This window comes from Xenopus laevis, chromosome 1L (genome assembly GCF_017654675.1).
Source record: "Xenopus laevis strain J_2021 chromosome 1L, Xenopus_laevis_v10.1, whole genome shotgun sequence".
Taxonomy (NCBI): domain Eukaryota; kingdom Metazoa; phylum Chordata; class Amphibia; order Anura; family Pipidae; genus Xenopus; species Xenopus laevis.
In genome coordinates, this window is record NC_054371.1 from 69,724,249 (window position 1) to 69,744,796 (window position 20,548).

Sequence of the window (20,548 nt, forward strand, 5' to 3'; positions counted from 1 at the left end):
TGTATTCCAACATATAGATTTACTGCAGAAAGACTTTGATAGGTAGAGTTGCAGAAATTCAATAGGCTCATTGCAGAAAATGTATTTGCAGCACAAAGCTGCTATTCTGCATCGCTGCTTGTCTGAACCCAGCTGGATAAATCTATACCACAAAGCTAAACATTACAGAAGCTCTACCTATGGAGTAAGGTTGGCCACACAAGCAGTTTACTCAAAGAAACTATATATCTATTCTTTTGCTGACACTCCACCAACAATAATGGAAACCGATGACCCTACAGTAGTGCTACCCTCACACTCCATGTTAATTTGCGTAGTGATGCAACCAGTATACCCCAAGATTGAAAAGCACAGTGTTATTTGGCCATCCCTGCATGTCACCATTAGAAAATTACAATTACAGCATAATTCTCTATTATATTATTATCACCCACACACCAAAAGTGACGCAGAACACCAATTTATAAGGCAAAAACAAAAACTTTCACTGCTTGTAAATTACGTTTATTATGGTGGTTTATGTTCATGTGTTAGCATTAGGCCAAGGGAAGACAGAGCGTTGGCTTCACTGCTCTCAGACTACGTATTTTTTTCAAGCTGAGAGAAGCAGATCTGCTCTGTGCCCCTTCTCAATTGATTTAAAAAGGGTCTGCTTGTTTGCAGTCACACGCAGTGGAGGTCGGACCAAATACACGAAAGCCGGCATTTTCAGGCCGATGTCTGCTCTGCTGCATGTGACTGCACATAAGCGGAAACGGTCCAAATGAATGGAGATGGGGCACAGAGCGGATCTGCTACTCTCAGCCTGAAAAATATAAGCAGGCTGAAAGCAACGCCAACACTCATTCTGCCATTGGCCTAACTAAAAGTAGGAAACCACAAAAAAAACTCATTTTTGGCAAGTAATTTATTAAAACAGCCTAATATAACAAGCACAAAAAAAGTGCCGAATTAATCTGAATGCTATTACAAAAACCTGAAAATCCTCAAATTTTTCATACAACATGAAAACCTCTAAAAACTTGAATTAAGAAAGATTTCTTAATTGACTTGTATAAAATTTCACAGCTTTTAGATGGCAACGTTTTTTATTAGTGTGTTTTTTTCCATTTAATAAATTAAGAATGTTTTGTTGTGTAGAGTAATTCGTATAATCTATGATACTCAGCACTAAATAATACAATTTGAGAAAATTATTAAAATACAAGTGTTAGTAAATCAGTTCCTTAGACATTTTCAATTTCAACCAGGCCATAAGCTGACTTTCCCATACCCTTTTTCGCATCTGGTATCTTATTACACCTCCTAAATGTTCCATTTTCTGTGGGACAGATCCCGATTTTGATAGCTCAGCCCGCAGTCCCTGGTTTCTTACTGAAATGTCCCAAGTTTCTCTTTGATCTCCTGCACAGTGGCGGAACTACCGGGGGAGCAGGCCAAGGCCCCCTGGCAGCCCGCGCGCCACTGAAAATGCGGGCGGTACGGAGGGGGGCGGGTCAAGCCCTCGCAAGCCCCTTTTTTCCAGAGAAAACAACCCCAACCATGACAGTCTACCCTCATAATTTAAGTCTTCCATCCTCTTCCACAGGGCCGCCATTAGAAATCACGGGGCCCCGTACAACAAAATTTTTGGGGCCCCCTGGGCCCCGCCCACACTGACGACCAAGCTCCGCCCCATATCCCGCCCACATCGCAGTTAAAAGACCACACAGACATCAGCGCTAAAAAAGTAACCCCCCCCACACAAGTTGTAAAAAGCTATTGATGGTCAGGGCCCCCTTATAAAAAAAATTGGGGCCCCAAAAAAAAAAAAATTTAAATTTTTTTTTTTTTAAAACATTGGTGGCAGGGGCCCCCTGTTAAAAAAAACTTGGGGCCCCAACAAAAAAAATGTAAAAAAAACTAAAAAATAAACAAACATTGGTGGCAGGGGCCCCCTTCTAAGTTAAAAACAAATTGGGGCCCCAAAAAAAAATTTGAAAAAAAATTAATTTTTTTTGAAAAAAAAAAAAAACATTGGCGGCAGGGGCCCCCTTATAAGTTAAAAACAAATTGGGGCCCCAAAAAAAAAATTTTTTTGAAAAAAAAATTTTTTTGAAAAAAAAAAAAATGGTGGCAGGGGCCCCTTACAAGTTAAAAACAAATTGGGGCCCCAAAAAAAAAATTTTTTTGAAAAAAAAAAAAATGGTGGCAGGGGCCCCTTACAAGTTAAAAACAAATTGGGGCCCCAAAAAAAATTTAAAAAAAAAATAATTTTTTTTTGAAAAAAAAAAAAAACTGGTGGCAGGGGCCCCCTTACAAGTTAAAAAAATTTGGGGCCACCAAAAAGAAAATTAATTTTTTTTTTTAAAAAAAAACCCAAAAAAAAACAATGGTGGCAAGGGGCCCCTTACGAGTTAAAAAAACATTGGTGGCAAGGGGCCCCAAAAACAAAAGTTTTAAAAAAAAGATTGGTGGCAGGGGCCTATAGAATATTAAAATAATACATTGGTGGCCAGGGGATTAAAAAAAAAAAAAAACACAAACTGGTGTTCAGTAGAATTGAACTCATGGCTTCAGTACTTCAACTTCGCCTCCTTTCGTGACTTCGGGTCTTTTCACCGCTTCAGGACTTCGGCTTCGGCTGTTTTCGTGACTTCGGGTCTTTGCGCTGCTTCAGGACTTCGGCTTCGGCTGTTTTCGTGACTTCGGGTCTTTTCGGCGCTTCGTGACTTCGGGACTTCGGCTTTTTCCGTGACTTCGGGTCTTTTCGTCGCATCGGCTTCGGCTTTTCGGCACTTCCGCATTCGGCACTGAAGAGGCAAGACGTACGGCTCGGGCGCTCGTAAGGGGGGCCCGGATCTTCAAAAAAATGCAGCGCTGCCGGGCCCCCTTTCATGCCCGGGCCCGGTACGCTTGTCCCCCCTGTCCCCCCCTGATGGCGGCCCTGCTCTTCCATAACCAGTTTAGTTGCACTTAGTCTCTGCACTCTCTCCAGCTCATTTATATCCCTCTTAAGGACTGGAGTCCAAAACTGCACTACATACTCAAGATAAGGACTTACCAGGGGATTATGTTTTCATCACTTAAGTTAATGCCCTTTTTTATGCAAGACAGAACGTTATTTGCTTTAGGCGCCACAGAATGACACTGCCCAGAACAACTTATCTACAAAAACCCCTAGATCCTTGTCAGTTAAGGAAACTCCCAACACACGGCCATTAAGTGTATAACTTGCATTTATATTATTTTTGCCAAAGTGCATAACCTTGCTTTTATCAACATTGAACCTCATTTTCCAGTTTGCTGCCAGTTTTCCAACTTAGTCAAATCACTCTGCAAAGTGGCAGTACTCTCAATGCCCACCTCCAGGTCTACTACAGAGCCCTGCAATACTCCGATAACAACAGTTCTCTATCCAGGTACAAATACTATATGCCAACAGTAACCTTCTGTGTGGCACTGTATTGAATGCTTTAGCATTGTTATGCTAAAGAATTTAAGCTAGTCTGGCAAGATTTATTATGCATAAAACCATGCAGGCACAAACTCATAGTATTATAATTTGCTATGAAGTCCAGTATCTGGGATCCCTTTTTGAATAGCACCACCACATTAGCAATTTCCAGTCTCTCAGCACCATGCAAGTCCTCAATGAAAAATGAAGTAAAGAGGTTTGGTAAATCACAGAGCTGAACTCACTAAGTACCCTGGAATGAATACCATCCGGCCCCGGACCTTTGTTTATCTTAACATGTTCTAGTCTCTTTGAATTTGTGTAGACAGATGAAAAATATGTTCAGAATCTCAGCTTTTTTTTGTTCTCATCAACCAGCTGACCCCCTCTGATATTAAGGGTCCCACCCCTTCCTGCTTCATTTTTTTTTACTATTTTGATATTTATAAATAATTTTGGATTCTTTCTACTGCTTATTGCAATATCCTATTTCCATATTGATATTAACTTGCCTGATAGATTTTTCGCATGATTTATTGGCCTCCTTGTAGCGTATAAATGATTCGGCTGTCCCAGCTAACTGAAAAGCTTTAAAAGCACGTCTTTTCTTACCCACCTCAACAGCAACGCTTCTATTGAACCAAAAATGTTTTGCTTTGCAACGACGTTCCTTGCTTACAAGGGGAATATACTGACAAGTATATTTATTAAGCAGCATTTTGAAGACTTCCCATTTTTGTTCTGTGTTTAACCCTGTGAAAAGCATTTCCCACTTAATATGTGGCATAGATGCCCTTATACTGTCAAAGTTTGCACGTCTGAAATTTAGTGTTTTAGTTACTCCCTTATAGAATTTCTTCTGCAACAGAATCTCAAAGGAGACCATGTTATGATCACTATTCCTTAAATGCTCACCCACACAAATGCTAGAGATGAGTTCAGTATTATTAGTTATTACAAGATCCAAAAGAGAGTTATTCCTAGTAGATTCTTGAACGAGTTGGAAAAAAAAGTTGTCATTCAGCATATTTACAAACCAACTAGCTTTTTCTATCTTGGAAACCCCATTACCCCAGTCAATGGCCACATGTAGGATAGTTTTCTGTTGCAATGTATTTTTCTAAAATGTGTGTACAAGCAAAGTTAATATACACACAATAACAGGGTAAACCATATGCTATAGTTTATCTCTAAATGAGCACCTCCTAACTGCTCTAAAACCAACATCCGATGTCTCCAACATGAAAAGGTAGCTCCTCCAGGGCAACTGTGGTGGGTTTGAATACTAATTTCACCAACTGGACATTTCACAGAATTTTACAAGGAATACAGTTTTTCACACATGCAAACATAGCAACATTGTATTTGTGGATCAAGTAGCTTGTATAATAATGGTTACCTTGTTTCTAAGGTAAAAGGGTTGGGGTGGGCAGGAAAAGGTGAAGTGCATTCGATTAGAATGCAGGAACAAGAGTTGTTATTATGTATCCCATAAATACAATGACGTGATAGCAAATGTTCATTTTATGTTGCTGTTGTATATCCTACTTAGTCCTATTGAGAGTAACTTACTCTAGGATGCAGTTAGAGGGGCCCAGGAAAAGACTGAGGCTCCAACCTTATTGTAAACCTAAAAAGTATCTTTTAAACAAGGGCAGCTTCAAGTCAAGAATTCCCTCCTGAGGTTGGGGTCTTGGAACAAATTGCTATTCTTGTGCTGTCCTAATAGGCCATGGTCTTTGTAATGGCATCCAAAAGACTTGGTGACGGCGGCACTTCCTAAAATACTGCTAAACTGAGCATCTTTGTTCCAAGCTCTTACGGTCTCATAATTAAAACTGGAATGATGTCTAGACTAGCTAATGTGAAACAGTTATTGTCATAGGGAAGGCACTTTTCACTGTCACTGAAACAAATACCCCACGGAATACAAAATAAAACAGCTTGGTTATAAATGACAAAATAACTAACAGTGTATATATCGTTGCTATGGGTTACTGCTCCTGGGCAAACATAGTGCCTTTTATTACACATAGGGGTTTGTGCGGTATATGAAAATGCACCATGAAATGCCCGTGCATTCTTTGCTAAGAATAAGGGTTGTAGGGCTTTCTGGCAATTCAGCTACAGTCTGTACCATCTATCCATTAAAAAGGGCACTAGTGTATATGATGCTACATTTGCACACTAGATGCACCCTAAGTTACTTTGGGGAAACAATGTAAACTGAGGAGGCTGACACCATGGACAAGTCATTTTATGACCTTGACTTGATAGACAACGGACAGGAGAAGAAGGTAACCCAGCTCAGTTCCTTGTTTGTTGCAGTTGAGCAGTAATACCTGAGATGTCATCTGGAAGTCAAGTCACAATTCTCTAATATTTACAAATGCCCAAGTGTGGATGAGAGGGTACCTTGATCAAACTGGCAGCCAGCTGTCTAATTATATGCCAAGTGTAGCAGTGGCAAACACATGTTGCAAATTCTAAGTTGGCATTTAGTAAGCTGAAGGAGCTTTTAGGGGGCTATGGTTAGGGGCTGCGCAAACATGACCAAATTGGAAACTTTACAAGATTTGTGATCCTGATATGAGGTACAAACATTATGAAAGGTTTTTCCCCCATTCACCCATAATTAATTTTGTTGAATGAAGTGGCTAATGAAAACTCTCTGCTCTGTGGAACCAATGGAAACATCTTTAAAGTGTTTCTGACACAGCCTGGGAGGAAATAGAGCAAAAAAGACAGAAGAGACGGAGCTTGCAGGGATTAAACGACGTCTTCTAACAATACAAAAGATAGGATCACATTGGAAATATGAAGACCCCCAGGCAAAGGTAAAAGGAACAAATATGCAGCTGTTAATCATTTCACTGCCCTTGTCACGCAACTTCCAAGCGATTTCTTTGCTGTTAGTAAGCCAGAGGTCTGCTAGAATCAGTCAGCCAAATAAATTGCAGTGTGCTCCTACACGTGTGCCGTGTAATTCTACAAGGAACCATTAAGCTCTGAAATGGTGCTGCAATCACAGTGTTCTGGAAACTCACAAAGCAAAGGAAATCCCACCTCTTTATTCTTTCTTGAACACAAGAAGTCTCATTTAATCAAAACATATTCTCATTTACCAATCGGGAATGGTATACATTGACAGAGCTGGTGGCAGGCATGTTAAAAGTTATTCCTTTATATTGTTTTATTAGTGAACATTAGTCATGAACTCCGATTACACTCAATTATTCCTGGTGGAATCACTAGGAGGAAAGACAGGTGATTTAACGTTAAGTTAACTTTTATGTTATGTTTTCAATTGGCCTCCATAATTTTTTTTTTTTTTAGTTTTTTAATTATTTGCCTTCTTCTTCTTCTGTCTCTTTCCAGCTTTCAAATGGGGGTCACTGACCCCATCTAAAAAAACAAATGCTCTGTAAGGCTACAAATTTATTGATATTATTACTTTTTATTACTCCTATTTCTATTCAGTCCGTCTCTTATTCATATTCTAGTTTTTTATTCAAATCAATGGATGGTTGGTAGGGTAATTTGGACCCTGGCAACTAGATTGCGGAATTTGAAAACTGGAGAGATACCGAACAAAAAGGCAAATAACTAAAAAAACACAAATTATAAAAAATGGACCCACAGAACTGCGTCTTTCACCTAGTGCAATGTGCGCTAAAGCCCCCTTTTGCTTTGTAGTACTTGTTGCAGCAGATCTGATAAATGACAATGACAATTTTGTGCATTGCCCTAATGCTATTTGAGATCAGAATGAAGCACAAAGCGTTGTGCCCATATATGCATGTAGTGCAGGCAGGGAAGTCCTATGGCATGTCCCACTCAGTACTGTCTTGCATAAAAAAGGGCAGAAACATAATGAAAACATAATTATGCCTCTTTATACGTCCCTGGTAAGGCCTCACCTGTAGTATGCAGGGCCGGAATTAGGGGTAGGCAGAGTAGGCAAGTACCTAGGGAGCAAAGCTGGGGGGGCGCCAGGCACGTACCTCCTCATTCGCCTACCCCAAGTCCGGCTCCCTTCTCTGCCCGACTCTCTGTACTTTTTATCACTTAATTTCGCCTCTGCGCATGTGTGTAAACTCCAATTCGCGCATGCGTTCGCTAAGCTGGCACCGCGACTGGCTGGCTTGCCTAGGGTGCCTGGCCAGCGTGGGCCGGCTCTGGGAGTATGCAGTGCAGTTTTGGGCTCCGGTCCTTTTAAAAGATATAAATAAGCTGGAGAGAGTGCAGAGACCTGCGACTAAACTGGTTAAACTATTTAAACGATGAGGGTAGATGTCAAGGTTGGGGGTATTATAGACCGCTAGTGGGAAATATACTTTTCCATAAAATGGATCAACGGAACAGAGGCCGCCCCTTTAGACTAGAGGACAAGAACTTTCATTTGAAGCCACGTAGGTGGTTCTTCACAGTCAGGACAGTGAGGTTGTGGAATGCACTGCAGGATGATGTTGGGCTTGGATGATTTCTTGGACAAGCATAATATTCAATCAAGGCTATAGTGATACTAAAATCTACAATTAATATATATATATATATATATATATATATATATATATATATATATATATATATATAAATATATATATATATATAGTTTTGGTGGGTGGGTGTAGGTATGTGCTCTGAGATTCATTTGGAGGTGTTGCAGTTGATGGACTTTGGTCTTTTTTCAACCCAACTAAACTGTGTAACTATATAACTATGTATGGGCTCTATGGGACATAAGTTTGCACTCCTTTATACATCAGAACCTGCACCCATTCCATTGGCAAATAAGGCCAGTGGTCTTTCTGCACATGCAAGTGATCAAATGATATGTTTTCTAAGTGCCAGCGCTGCCATCATTTGGTTACAGTACATTACAGGAACTATGAGCCTGAACACAGACACTCAAAAAACCTATAACTATGGAGCACATCAATTTAAAAGATGTACTAGGAGCATCGTGCAGGGGTGAGGTTAAAACAGAAGAACACACTTCCAGTAGAGATGTGGATTTCATTTTGAGTTTTACATATGTTTTGCAAAACAGTAGCTTCAGTAGTTAGAGATAAGGAAATGTGAGCCAAAAGAATACAAATGCCTGAGTGCATTAAAAGATCAACAAGCCAGCGGAAGGGCAACATTTATCAAGAGAAGAAGAGACTTGGAACTGGAGCTCATGTTTTGACACGGGAATCTGCAAGTTCAGGAGGAATGGTAGGAAACTGTGACAAGTTCACAGAAATGTAAAATAATCCAGCTATGCAGAAAGGATGGTGAATTCCTAGGATTGTCTGATCCACAGGTGGCCAAGCCAGAGAGGCAACTTTATGTTTCCTGTATATATATATAGACAAATACAAGAGTACTCTGCACTCAACCCATTATCAATATATTTAAGACAGAGACATTTTGTGCATACTGCTACTGAAAAATGCCTTACCCTTTAAACAAAACAGGGATTGTTTGTCCATATATTGCAATATATTTAAGATGGCCAACTACGTCAAAGTCATCCCATATCTGGCCAATCCTATGCTTAATTTTCATCTGATTCATTAAGAATTCAATTGCTTCATTATACATTTTACAAAGGGACCAAGTATATTATCAATATATTGATAATGGGTTGAGTGCAGAGGACTCTTGTATTTGTCTATATGTATTTTGTGGTCACAGCCTCATTGCACCCCCCCCCCAATGGTTTTTAAAAATTAGTGGTGAGCACAACTTTCCCTTGTTTGTTGTATATATATATATATATATATATATATATATATATATATATATATATATATATATATATATATATATAGTCTTATGAAGGATCAGCACACACTGTTCTGTAGTGAAGTAATAGTGTTTATTTTCAAACAAAACACATTTTTATCCGACCTATATATAATTGAAAACGCGACTCTTGCTAAACTATAAAAAACATTTGTTTTCTCTCCAACTAATACAGCAGCTGACTTACTTACTAAACAGATTTCTAACAGTTTCCTTCCTCGTGTTTCCACGTCAGTGACTCAAAGGGTCCACACAGCTACATAAGGTTCCAATACAGCCTATGAATCTGAATCACTGGAATTATTGTAGCCGCTGGGTAAGGTTAGACTCAGTTTCCCAGAAATACAAACGCAGGTTTTCAGTATATCCTTATTGATAAATCAACTACCAGACTTATACCAGTATATAGTGATCACCATATTGAATAATATCGTAATATTTCCTATAATTCATGTGACATGAACTACATACATTACTGTAAATAGCAGAGATAACACCAATAAGAGGTATAAGGGCAGGTTTTTAAGGTTAGTCACAGCTTCTGTGCAAAATATGCAAATATGCTTTATTAAAGGGGCTGTTCACCTTCAAACAATTAGTTGTTTTCAGATAGTTCACCAGAAATAACGAGATTTTTGCAATGACTTTCCACTTTATATTTGTTACCGTTTTTCTAATATTGAAGTGTAAAGTGTCCTTTTTCACCTTCTAAAGCAGCTCTGGGAGGGAGGGTCACCGACCCTGTAAACTGTTCTAAATGGATACATTTAGTTGATACATTTCTTATCTTTGTCCCTGCTGAGCAGAATCTCTGGGTTTCATTACAGGCAGCTGTTAGAATTGATACAATAGTTGCTAATACCCCAGAGATGTTGCTCAGAAATGTATCAACTAAATGTTGCAAAATTGTAACCGTTTTAAGTCTGCCCCTGAATTACTGAGCTGCCAGACTCAAACACAAGAGACAGGGACATTTAGGGGGTTATTTATTAAGGTCCGAACTTATTACAATATTGTCTGCTACAAACTCCGATCTAAGCAGCTCAGGGTTTTAATGCTTATTTATTATTACATTTTCCCGAAAATTTGCTTTGCGGTAAAAACTCAGATTGTCATGAGTTCCGAAAACTTCGGGGTTTGGCATGAGACCCAGCGCACATCAATAAAAACATTGGGGGGCAGATTTATCAAGGGTCGAATTTCGAAGTGTAAAAAACGTTCAAATTCGACCATCAAATTGCATTACTTAGACATTCGAAGTCGAAGTATTTTTTAATCAAATATGGCTGTTTTTGGTCAAAGTAAAATTGCTCGATTGTATGATGAAATCCTTTGAATCGAACAATTCGAACGATTTAATCGATCGATCAAACGATTTTACTTCGACTTCTAAAAACGTAGCCAAATGTTGTCTGTCAGTTCTAGGAGGTCCCCATAGGCTAACAAAGCAATTTGGCAGGTTTAAGATGGCGAAGTGTCAAAGTCGAACTTTTTTACTTCAAATCGAAGTCGAAGTCGAATTTAGGGCTGTTTGATGGTCAAAGTACCCAAAAAATTGTTCGAAATTCGACGTTTTTAACTTCGAAAATTCACTTCGACCATTAGTAAATCCCCTGGGACTTCTCCCATTGACTTATATGCAACCTGGACAGGTCTGAGATACTGGGATTTCAGATTCTGCGTTTTCCAGCCTTGGGGTTTAATAAATTCCGAAAAATTAGTGATTTTTTAAAAGCCCGATTTTATAAAAAAAAATCAACAACTGCAAAATTGGAAAAAGTGTTGGTGAACAACCCCTTTAATGGCAACTACAGATGTAACAAAGCTTTATTGATTTAAAGGAGTCCTTCACCCATACACTGCGCGGGTCCATTTTTTGGAACCCATACCCGCCCCTTACCAGCAACCCGCATTCTTACCCGCTTGGACCCGCTACCCGACCTACAAGTACCTTATCCGCAACCCGGACCCGCGACCAGCTGATCATCAAGAATCAGGACGTGCTGTCATTGTAAACCGGAAGTGACATCATCGGAAGTAGGCGTGATCAGAAAAAAAAGGTGTAAAACAGGAAGTGCTGTCCTTGTAAATCGGAAGTGACATCATCGGAAGTTGGCATGATCAGCAAAAAGGAGTAAAAATCGCTACTGAGAAGACCCGCAGCCCAACCCGCAAACTCGCAGAAACGCCGACCCGCGTCTATACCCGCACCAGGAAATTCTACCCACAACCCGCATGGTACCGCTGGTTTATGCGGGTAACCCGCAGGTACCCAGCCCGCTGCAGGACTCTAACATGAGGGCCTCCATGCTGTTACTGAGTGTAGAGAATGTCTCTGATGATCAAGCTCGTGGTACCTCATGTTTATTGTAACAATGCCAATACAGACAGTAGGAATGCCCTGTCCTCACAATAACACATCATTAAAGCTATGAGCCCCTTGTTAAAAGCAAGCTAATGCTCCCCTTCCTAATATTAAAGACAGAGGCAGACAGTACTAGGAGTCCAACCATTGCAGACGATAGGCAGGGATTACATTTAAGCTCTGACATGAACATTATACTCAGAGTGGCTTCAGTCACAGAGAATAACTGCTGAATTAGTTAGCCGCTGTGATTAATGGATTTGGAACTTGCACAACATAAACAGTGCCTTTACTGAGTCCATGGCTAACTTCCAATGCAAGTACATTTCTGCACATCGATAACAACTTGATAGTAAACGTGCCAACAGAGAAACGACTGATAAAAACACCAAATATCAGTTCACATTAAGAACATGAAATGGCCTGCACTGCCCATGCTGCCATTATTCTTGGGTTTAGTCTGACAGGATACGATGAAATCAAGCGCGGTTTTGGAATACGTAAAAAATGGCTGGCACGGACACAGCCTCTCAGCAGCACAAGGTGTTCCCGGGATTGCTTATGTTTTTGGTATAAATATTCTTCCTGTAATTGTAGTAAGGAATAAGTTCTCTGCCAATTTGCATAAGGTCTGAAACTCAAACCTGTCGGAACAAATTAACATACAAACACCTGCCCTATGTCTTCTTCCCAGTGCAGTGAAAAGAAAGAATAGCCTTACACACTCCTGGGGAAGGACTTTTTGTTTTTAGAAATGAAAGTCATGCTTGTATGTTTCACTTGCTAATCAAGTCAATGCACCTTCTCAAATGCTGACAAGCTCATAAATGGGACAACATCTTTGCTTCCAAAATATAGTGTTCCTAAATTATTAAAAAAGAGCATTTCCCAAGAAGGGCTTTTGTTCAAAATACCAAGAGGCACATAGATACTGTTTTCATGCAGTTTTCCTCAAAAACGTACTCAAGCTAAGGCATTTGGCATTACTTAGACATTTTTGTTTATTTTGCAGAAACAAATGTCCTAGGGCAGGTGTACAGCAGTTTGAAATAAACACCAACCACAAGCAGTTAATCTCAGTCTGAAGTGCTCTCCTCTTTTCCTATGAATAAATGACCTAAGGCAGGGGTGTCCAAAAGGTAGATGGGATCTACCAGTAGACCTTTACCTTGTGAGCAGTAGATCTCAAGACACTGTCAGCAAACAGCTTATCTAAATCACACTCCTGTTTCATTCAGATATGTATTATATTAAGGTTACATAAGAACTAGCTGTTTGTTAAATATAACAATATACATTTTCTCAATATTTAAGTCATATTTTCCATGGAATAGAATGCTAAAACTACCTTAGATGTAGATCATAATGGGACATCTCATTAGTAAAGTATGGGCACACCTGACCTAAGGGAAAGTGAAACTTTATGCAGTAGACTGGGATCTGATTTACAGACATAGAGATGGATGGAGGTATATACCATAATGCACAGCTCGTCCCATGACTATTTGGGGGTTATAGTAAGTGGCAGATAGCATTCATGCATGCATACTTCCCAACAAATCAGAAAGAAGGACAAAAAGTTCTGCTGCATGTAGCGCAGTGACCATTTTTTGACCATGCCGTTTTGTGGCCACACCCCCATGTCCGCTTTAAAAAAAATATGGCAGGGTACGGAAAATTAACGAATTCCGGGGGTTTTAGGGCCATGTCTTATGTGTTTTCTTAATGGAGGTGAATTTCCCTTTAAGCCACAAGTCTCATTTCTCCCAAGAGACCTGCTTATCTTAAATTGTTACATTTGTATCTTTGTTTATCTTAAATATATCTAAGTGCAGGCGCATTTCCCTGTATATTTACTTCTTTACTGCTTTTCAGTTTAGCTAACCTATTATTATTATCATCACATATTTATAAAGGGCAAACATTCCACAGAGCTGTATAACGAATTTGTGCATACGTTAAACATACAATTTTACATACAGAACAGCCAATAACCAATACAAGAGGTAAAGAGGAAAGGTCCCTCTTTACAGACAGGTTAACTGGCTTCTGATAAAATTGACTAAAGTGTATGTGTGATAGGGACATTATATATTAAGCTCCTTTGGGACAAGGACTGATTTGAATCATATATAATCACTGTAAATGAGCTGCAGAATATGGGAGTACTATATAAAGCATGATAATAATAATATTGATAGATTGCTCACTTTTCATTTGTGGCTTTAAGGGGGAAGTTCACCTTAATCATGATGGCGCTGAAAATGCATGCTCAAAGTTACTTTTAAAGAGTATTTCCACTCCTGGATATAGCTGATCTTTATTTATTTATATAGTGCCCACATATTCTCCATCTCTTTACAGAGATTTCACATAATACACTTTCAGGGGAATGTAATAAAAGTCGCAAAGAGCAAAACAATTCGCACCAATAAGACTAAAAATCAACATCTCGCAATGTAATATTGTTCCTTAAACTGTTATTGCATTGCGAATTTTAATTGCGCATTGCGAATTTTAATTGCGCACTCATAAGAAGTGCTTGAAGGTGTCGTAATCTTTTGGAGCAAACATAACAACTTTTTCAGTAAGAAGTTTTATTACATTGACTGCGCATTGGCGCAAACTATAAAAATTCGCAAACGGTCTTTCACTGTCGGAAGTGGTCGCTAAACAGTTTCCGGGCTCGCAAAAGTTATATTAAATTCGCACAAAGCAAAATTTGTTCGCGCAAAGGCATAACTTTTCGCATTGCGAATAGTTTTTCCATTAGCGATTTTTATTACATTACCCCAATTATATATAACTTGAGATGTATTAAAAGGGGCATAGAGTAGTGGGAGGGGGGGTTATTCTTTCACTGTACAGAGCACTGGTAAAGCCTCATCTAGAATATGCCGTACAGTTTTGGTCTCCAGCACTCAAATGGGGTATTATTGAATTAGAGAGGGTGCAGAAAAGGGCAACTAAGCTGGTAAAAGGTCTGGAAAAATCTTAGCTATGAGGAAAGACTGGTCACGTTGGGGATGTTCACGTTGGAGAAGAGGTGCTTAAGGAGTGATATAACTATGTATAAATATATTATAGGATCATATATTAACCTTTCTAATGCTTTATTTACCAGTAGGTCTTTCCAGCTGACAAGAGGGCACCCATCGCGATTAGAAGAAAAGAGGTTCCGCCTAAATATTCAAAAGGGTTTTTTTACAGTGTGAGCTGTGAAGATGTGGAATTCTCGTACTGGCTGATACATTAGATAGCTTTAAGAAGGAGGTGGATGGCTTTTTAGCAAGTGAGGGAATACAGGGTTATGGGAGATAGCTCATAGCACAAGTTGATCCAGGGACTGGTCCGATTGCCATTTTGGAGTCAGGAAGGAATTTTTTCCCCTTCTGAGGGAAATTGGAGAGGCTTCAAATGGGTTTTTGCCTTCCTCTGGATCAATTAGCAGTTAGGCCAGGGGCGATCCGGGCCCCTCCGCCGCCTGAGGCAGCAGCTGCTGCCCCCCCTCCCCGTATATTCGCTCTTAAAGTACCAGGAGCAGCATTTTTGCTGCCCCTGGTACCTAGTGGGGCGCTGCCGCCTGAGGCAACAGCCTCAACCTGCCTCATTGGTGAAGCACCCCTGAGTTAGGCAGGTTATATATTGACTTAAAAGGTTGAACTTGATGGACGTGTGTCTTTTTTCAACCTTACTGACTATATTACTATGTTACTATACAAACACATATACATTGGCAATGGCAATTCTATGCCCATTTTGAGTAATCAGTTTTACTTATTCTGCCAATGCTTGGTCAGCCAATAACTGTAAGCATTAGTCAGCAAAGAATTGCATTTTGCATTGTAAGTTTTGATTAAGACAAGCATCTTATCATGCAGAACACATTTGTACTCCAACACACAGAGATATGAACAAAAAGTTTGATGGCAGAACACAACTAGTTCTATGTCTTTTTTTTCATGTAGGTGTAGCATTCAAATAAACACATAAATAAATAAATGTGTTTGGTGTCCACAGAAAAATGTGCAATGGAGCAGGTCATTTTGAGTAGTAATCAGTGCTAGGGGAGGGGTTATCTTTATAAAACCCCTTTGTACTATGGGGTGGGGTCCAATACACTCCGTTATTAACAGCAACTGCCAAATTACATGCCACTATCTTTGTTGTTGTGGATTAAAAGAAGCCATCTGGCAAACCTTCTTTACACTGTCTCTCTAACTGGTTTTATTTATCCCTAGCATAATCTCCTATATATAATGACACCAGCTATTAATGTTAGTTTGGGGTCTCTCCCGTACATGCACATCTAACACTTGAAAGGCATAAATTTATCTTCTATCAAATAGCAATTCATGAGTATAGTAATAGCGACCAAGTGTCCTGTATTTAGCTAAATAGAATCTCCCCAGCCATGTAAAGTTGTCCTGTCCCCAGCCTTGTGAAATAGGATCATTGCATTTGGGAAGAAAAAGTTGCTAAAGGTGCAGGAAAACATTTTTTTAACATAAAATAAACAGAAAATACATTCTGCCTATTCTTTTAATTTTAAAAAAATGCATAATCCTTTTTTTTATTATTGTTTTGTTCCCACCTATACTGTGTTACTAATATTAATTATAAGGCATCCATTCACTGGCTAGTTAGGTATTTGCACAAGGAATAGGGCTTGTGCTGCATATTTTTTACTATTGTTTTCATTAGGAAATATTCATGGTTTTGTTAATTCTTGCTCTAGGGTAAATCTGAAACTTAAACTAATATCACATTCTACTTTCTGCTCCTACAAGTAAGGTCAAGACAGATCAGCAGTCCATGGAGATTCCCTCTTATAAGTTCACCCCTCCTTTCCCCCAGCTGTAGCCTGTTAGGCTATGAGATAAAGAGCATCTTATTAAACAAAGACTTCTCATTTAGTATTCATTGAACTAAGTTTGAAAAAGGGGGTTTACTGCTGCTTTAAGGAAAATAGGATTAGAAAGCCAACACTACCTCAAATAAGGATAAAAAAAAAGAAAATGGCCTGTGTTAGCAATAGTTTCTTTCAGAAAGATCTTCCTAATAACAATTAGAGAGAACTAAGGTTTCCAGCTTACCTCTGCTCCGGAGTATTTCGGTGTTTGTTCCACCAGCTTATCCAAGCAGATCTCAGTGCTAATGGGCATAGAGCAAAATCTCAGTTTAAAGATCTCCCTACGGGTGGCTGCATCTGGCAATGGCACATAGATGATCCTGTCTATACGTCCCGGGCGCATCAAAGCCTGAAATTACATCAACAAGCACATTAATACTTGAAGACAACTGGGAACAGTCAGCATTGCAATATTTCCATTTAGAATCGCATTCTGTTTCACAAAGAACCCCTCTCAATAATTACTAGTAAAATACCTCATTTTACCTAAAACCAGTTGTGACACAACCATATAAATCTGTCAGAGCTTTGTACTCTCAAGCTTCATCCAGTGGTTGTGAGAGCATGCTGGGAGTTGTAGGTAACAACAGCTACCCCTGATTAATAGAGACTTGTGAAGTAGAATGTAAAACAACGTCCATACTCCTATTACTTGCATGGGGTTTCATAAAAAATGTAGGTCTTCAACAAAGAATGTATTCACAAAACTCTGCATAATACTTTTGCTTTGTTTCTACATCCAATATGTCTTCTGGGGTTTACGAACACTTCAGAAATTACAAGCAGGCACTGAAGACTAGACCATAATACAGCAGATGCAGATAAACTTGTGCTACTGCAGGCGTCAAATTTCCCAAAAATGTTTCTCCACTGGAAATGATTGAAATCACCGGTGGTAATACCCAAGTGTCGCAAAGTCATCCAAAGTTTCCTTGTGAGGCAACTACGAGGGATACTTCAGAAAAATGAAGAGACGCATAGGTTTTTCCACTAGCGACTTCAATTATTGTTGTCGTGCAGTTTTGTCGTACAGTAGCGCCAATTTATTGTAAACAACATAATATCCCGGTCAGCCATTCGTGCCTAGTAGTAGTATTTTGTCTTAGCCTACGAATACCTCTTTTCCTTGAGATTTTGATGTAATACTCCCATTGCTGATGGTCTGGGGCATGTGCACCTGGTGAGTCCACACCACTTCACTCCGGTTCATTCATGGTGTTATTTAAAATCTGTTATGCACAATACATTGGACCTGGGCTTATCTGCATAGAAAGGATATTTCTCTTATGTGGAGCACCATAGCTTAAGGCTAGGGCCAGACAAGGCAGATTTTTACCTGCGGAGAAACACAGGGCAAGAATGCGCTCATCCGCTGCTGCACTTCTGCTGATGTGCCTTCATCCAGAAACATTGCCTCTGCTCAGGTACAGGCAGATGAGGCGGATTTAGGCGCAAAATGCAGAATTTTGCACAGAAATTCACCACGTCTATCTGCATCCGAGCAGAGGTAATGATTCCGGGTGCAAGCACTTCCATCAGCAGAGGAACGGATTCTCAGCCTGTGTTTCTCAGCAGTCCAAGATCTGCCTTGTTTGGCCCTAGCCTAAAGCTGGCCATAGACGCGGGCCTCGATTCGTACGATTTTCGGACCGTGTGTGGAGAGTCCCGACATTTTTCCTCCCACCGAGATCGGTCGTTTGGTCGATCAGCCAGGTTAAAAGATTTCTGTCGGCTGCCGATAATTTCTCTGCGTGTCTTGCCGATTTTCAGTGGGAGACTGTCACTAGCTTTGTCGGACATAACTTTCGTACAATTGCTGTCAGGGGCAGAACATCGGCTGATCTGTTCTTTTACTACTTTATTTGATCGGAATGGTTAGTGGCAGGTCAGGAGATGGGGAAGTCTGATTGTTCGAGGATTCGAATGATTGGATCTTTGCAAATATGGCCAGCTTTAAGCAATGGTGCTCCACATAAGAGAAATATCCTTTGTCTAGAAAACCCCAGGTCCCAAGCATAATGCAGATAACCCCAGTTCCAATGCATTACGCATAACAGATCCCATGCACATTTCCTCTCAAAAAAGGCACCTGTAGCACAATTATTATAGTTTCAGTGTGGTTTAAACACCCATTTTCATAAACTAAAGCCTATTAATGAAAATTACTTTTGGATACAACATTGATATACTTGATATACTATTATACTATGCAGAAAACCTGGGGTTTGCCAGGCTGAACAATGTCCTTGTCTCAAATTATAAGTAACAAGTTACAAATCTCATGCTTCGTTTTTTCCCACTTTAACAATATCTGTTGCTCAATGTATATATTTATATATTTTTTCAACTCAACAGCAACAACATTGGTATTTAAAACAGCACCATTGATATGAAATTAACTTTTCAGATGTTAATACTTGTGCTTCACAGGAATGAAGGCAACACATTTAATTTGATGTGTCCCCTGGGCAGTTCCAATTGATTGAAGTACTGAAGGCTTACGTTGGGCTTCTGGCCAATATGAATGTTCCCAGATTTATCATGTCAGTGAAAGTCATGCAGAAAAATGGCAGGAAAGGAGCTTCCTTCCTGTAACACACCAATAGAGCTCACACCCTTCTTTTCACTCTTTATAAAGTCAACAGTGCTGCGAACTTTTGTCTCTGACCTGCAACATCATCATTCATTTATAGCAAAAACATAGATTCAATGTGCAGCTGAACATTCTCATATAATAAGAGACTACCCAAAGAAAGTGAGCATGCAGTCCCCATATATCTTGTTCTGACAGGTCTGAGATGCAGATTTCTAACATTTCAGTAAGATTCACTCTGCCTCTGTTAATCCAAACAGTTTGCATTGCTTTTCACTGAAATCCCTTTAACATGTGGGTAAAGGCCACAGTGTTTCTTTGAACTGTCTTTTTCAAAGCACATATCTCCTACGTCAAGGAAAGCTACAGCTAAAGCACATACTGATCGGTGTTAAGTAACATTTATTATCTCTTTTTTTATTCACATATATGAATTATTATTTTAAAGTATTTATACAGAATCAACACATTGTGCAGCACTGTACAATAGAAGAAACATGGTGAATTACATACATATACAGAGTAAAGCAGGAGATAAAAGGTGCCCTATTGCGCAGTGATGTACACAAGATTTTCCAGGTTAATGGAAACTGGGTGTTTTATGTCAGGAGGAAAACAGCCATAGCCCTTATACTCATACTTGTAAGAAATATGCCCCAACCCAACTTTAATTATATACTATAGATCAGTTATTACAGCTATGGGATCCGTTATCTGGAAACCATATTTCCAGAAAACTCCAAATTATTTCCCACAGATTCCCTTTTATTTGAATAATTCACATTTTTAAAAACAATTTCCTATTTCTCTGTAATAACGAGACAGTACCTTGTACTTGATCCCAACTTAGAAATAATTCATCGCTATTGGTGGCAAAACAATCCTATTGGGTTTAAATGCTTAGATTCTTTTTTAGTATACTTAAGTTATGGAGATCCAAATTATCTGGGAAACCCCCAGGTCCCAAGCATTCTGGATAACAGGTCCCATACCTGTATTTAAAAAAACACTTAGATAAACATTTCTCTATGTCACAGTTGCATTTCTCCCATGCAGAGCTGGAATCATGTTCGGTTACAAACATTTTTATGTTATATCTGTGAATGTGTTTGTTTCCTAAATCAGAAAAAAGATACGTGGAAACTACTGCAGAATATACTCAATAGGTAGAAAAAATGATCCAGGTGCAGCAGCCCCGGACCTTCACCTTAGGCAACAAATCAGGGGGCATCCAGTCACTCAAGGATTTCACAAGGGTCACAAAACTCAAGGTAAAAAATATATTTATTGAAGATTGCATTTTAAAAGTTCAGCAACTCCAGTAGCCCTATGAGTTTTGTGCCCCAAGGGCACAGTCATGGGCTGTTAGTTTTCTCCCACTCGTGCATGAAGGTTTATTGGCTCCTCTTGAAACTGACTGTAGTATGTTGTGTGAATGTGACTTTAGAT

At 39.4% G+C, this 20,548-nt stretch overlaps 1 protein-coding gene across 1 annotated transcript in view; it reads right to left on the reverse strand.

The window, feature by feature from the left end:
- The window catches only part of spata5.L (spermatogenesis associated 5 L homeolog), a 220,976-nt gene that overhangs the window by 30,632 nt on the left and 169,796 nt on the right, over positions 1–20,548 (reverse strand). Inside the window, exon 15 of the mRNA XM_018251175.2 lies at positions 16,691–16,855. Coding sequence (XP_018106664.1) covers positions 16,691–16,855 — 165 coding nt within the window. The remainder of the gene's footprint in view (positions 1–16,690; positions 16,856–20,548) is intronic.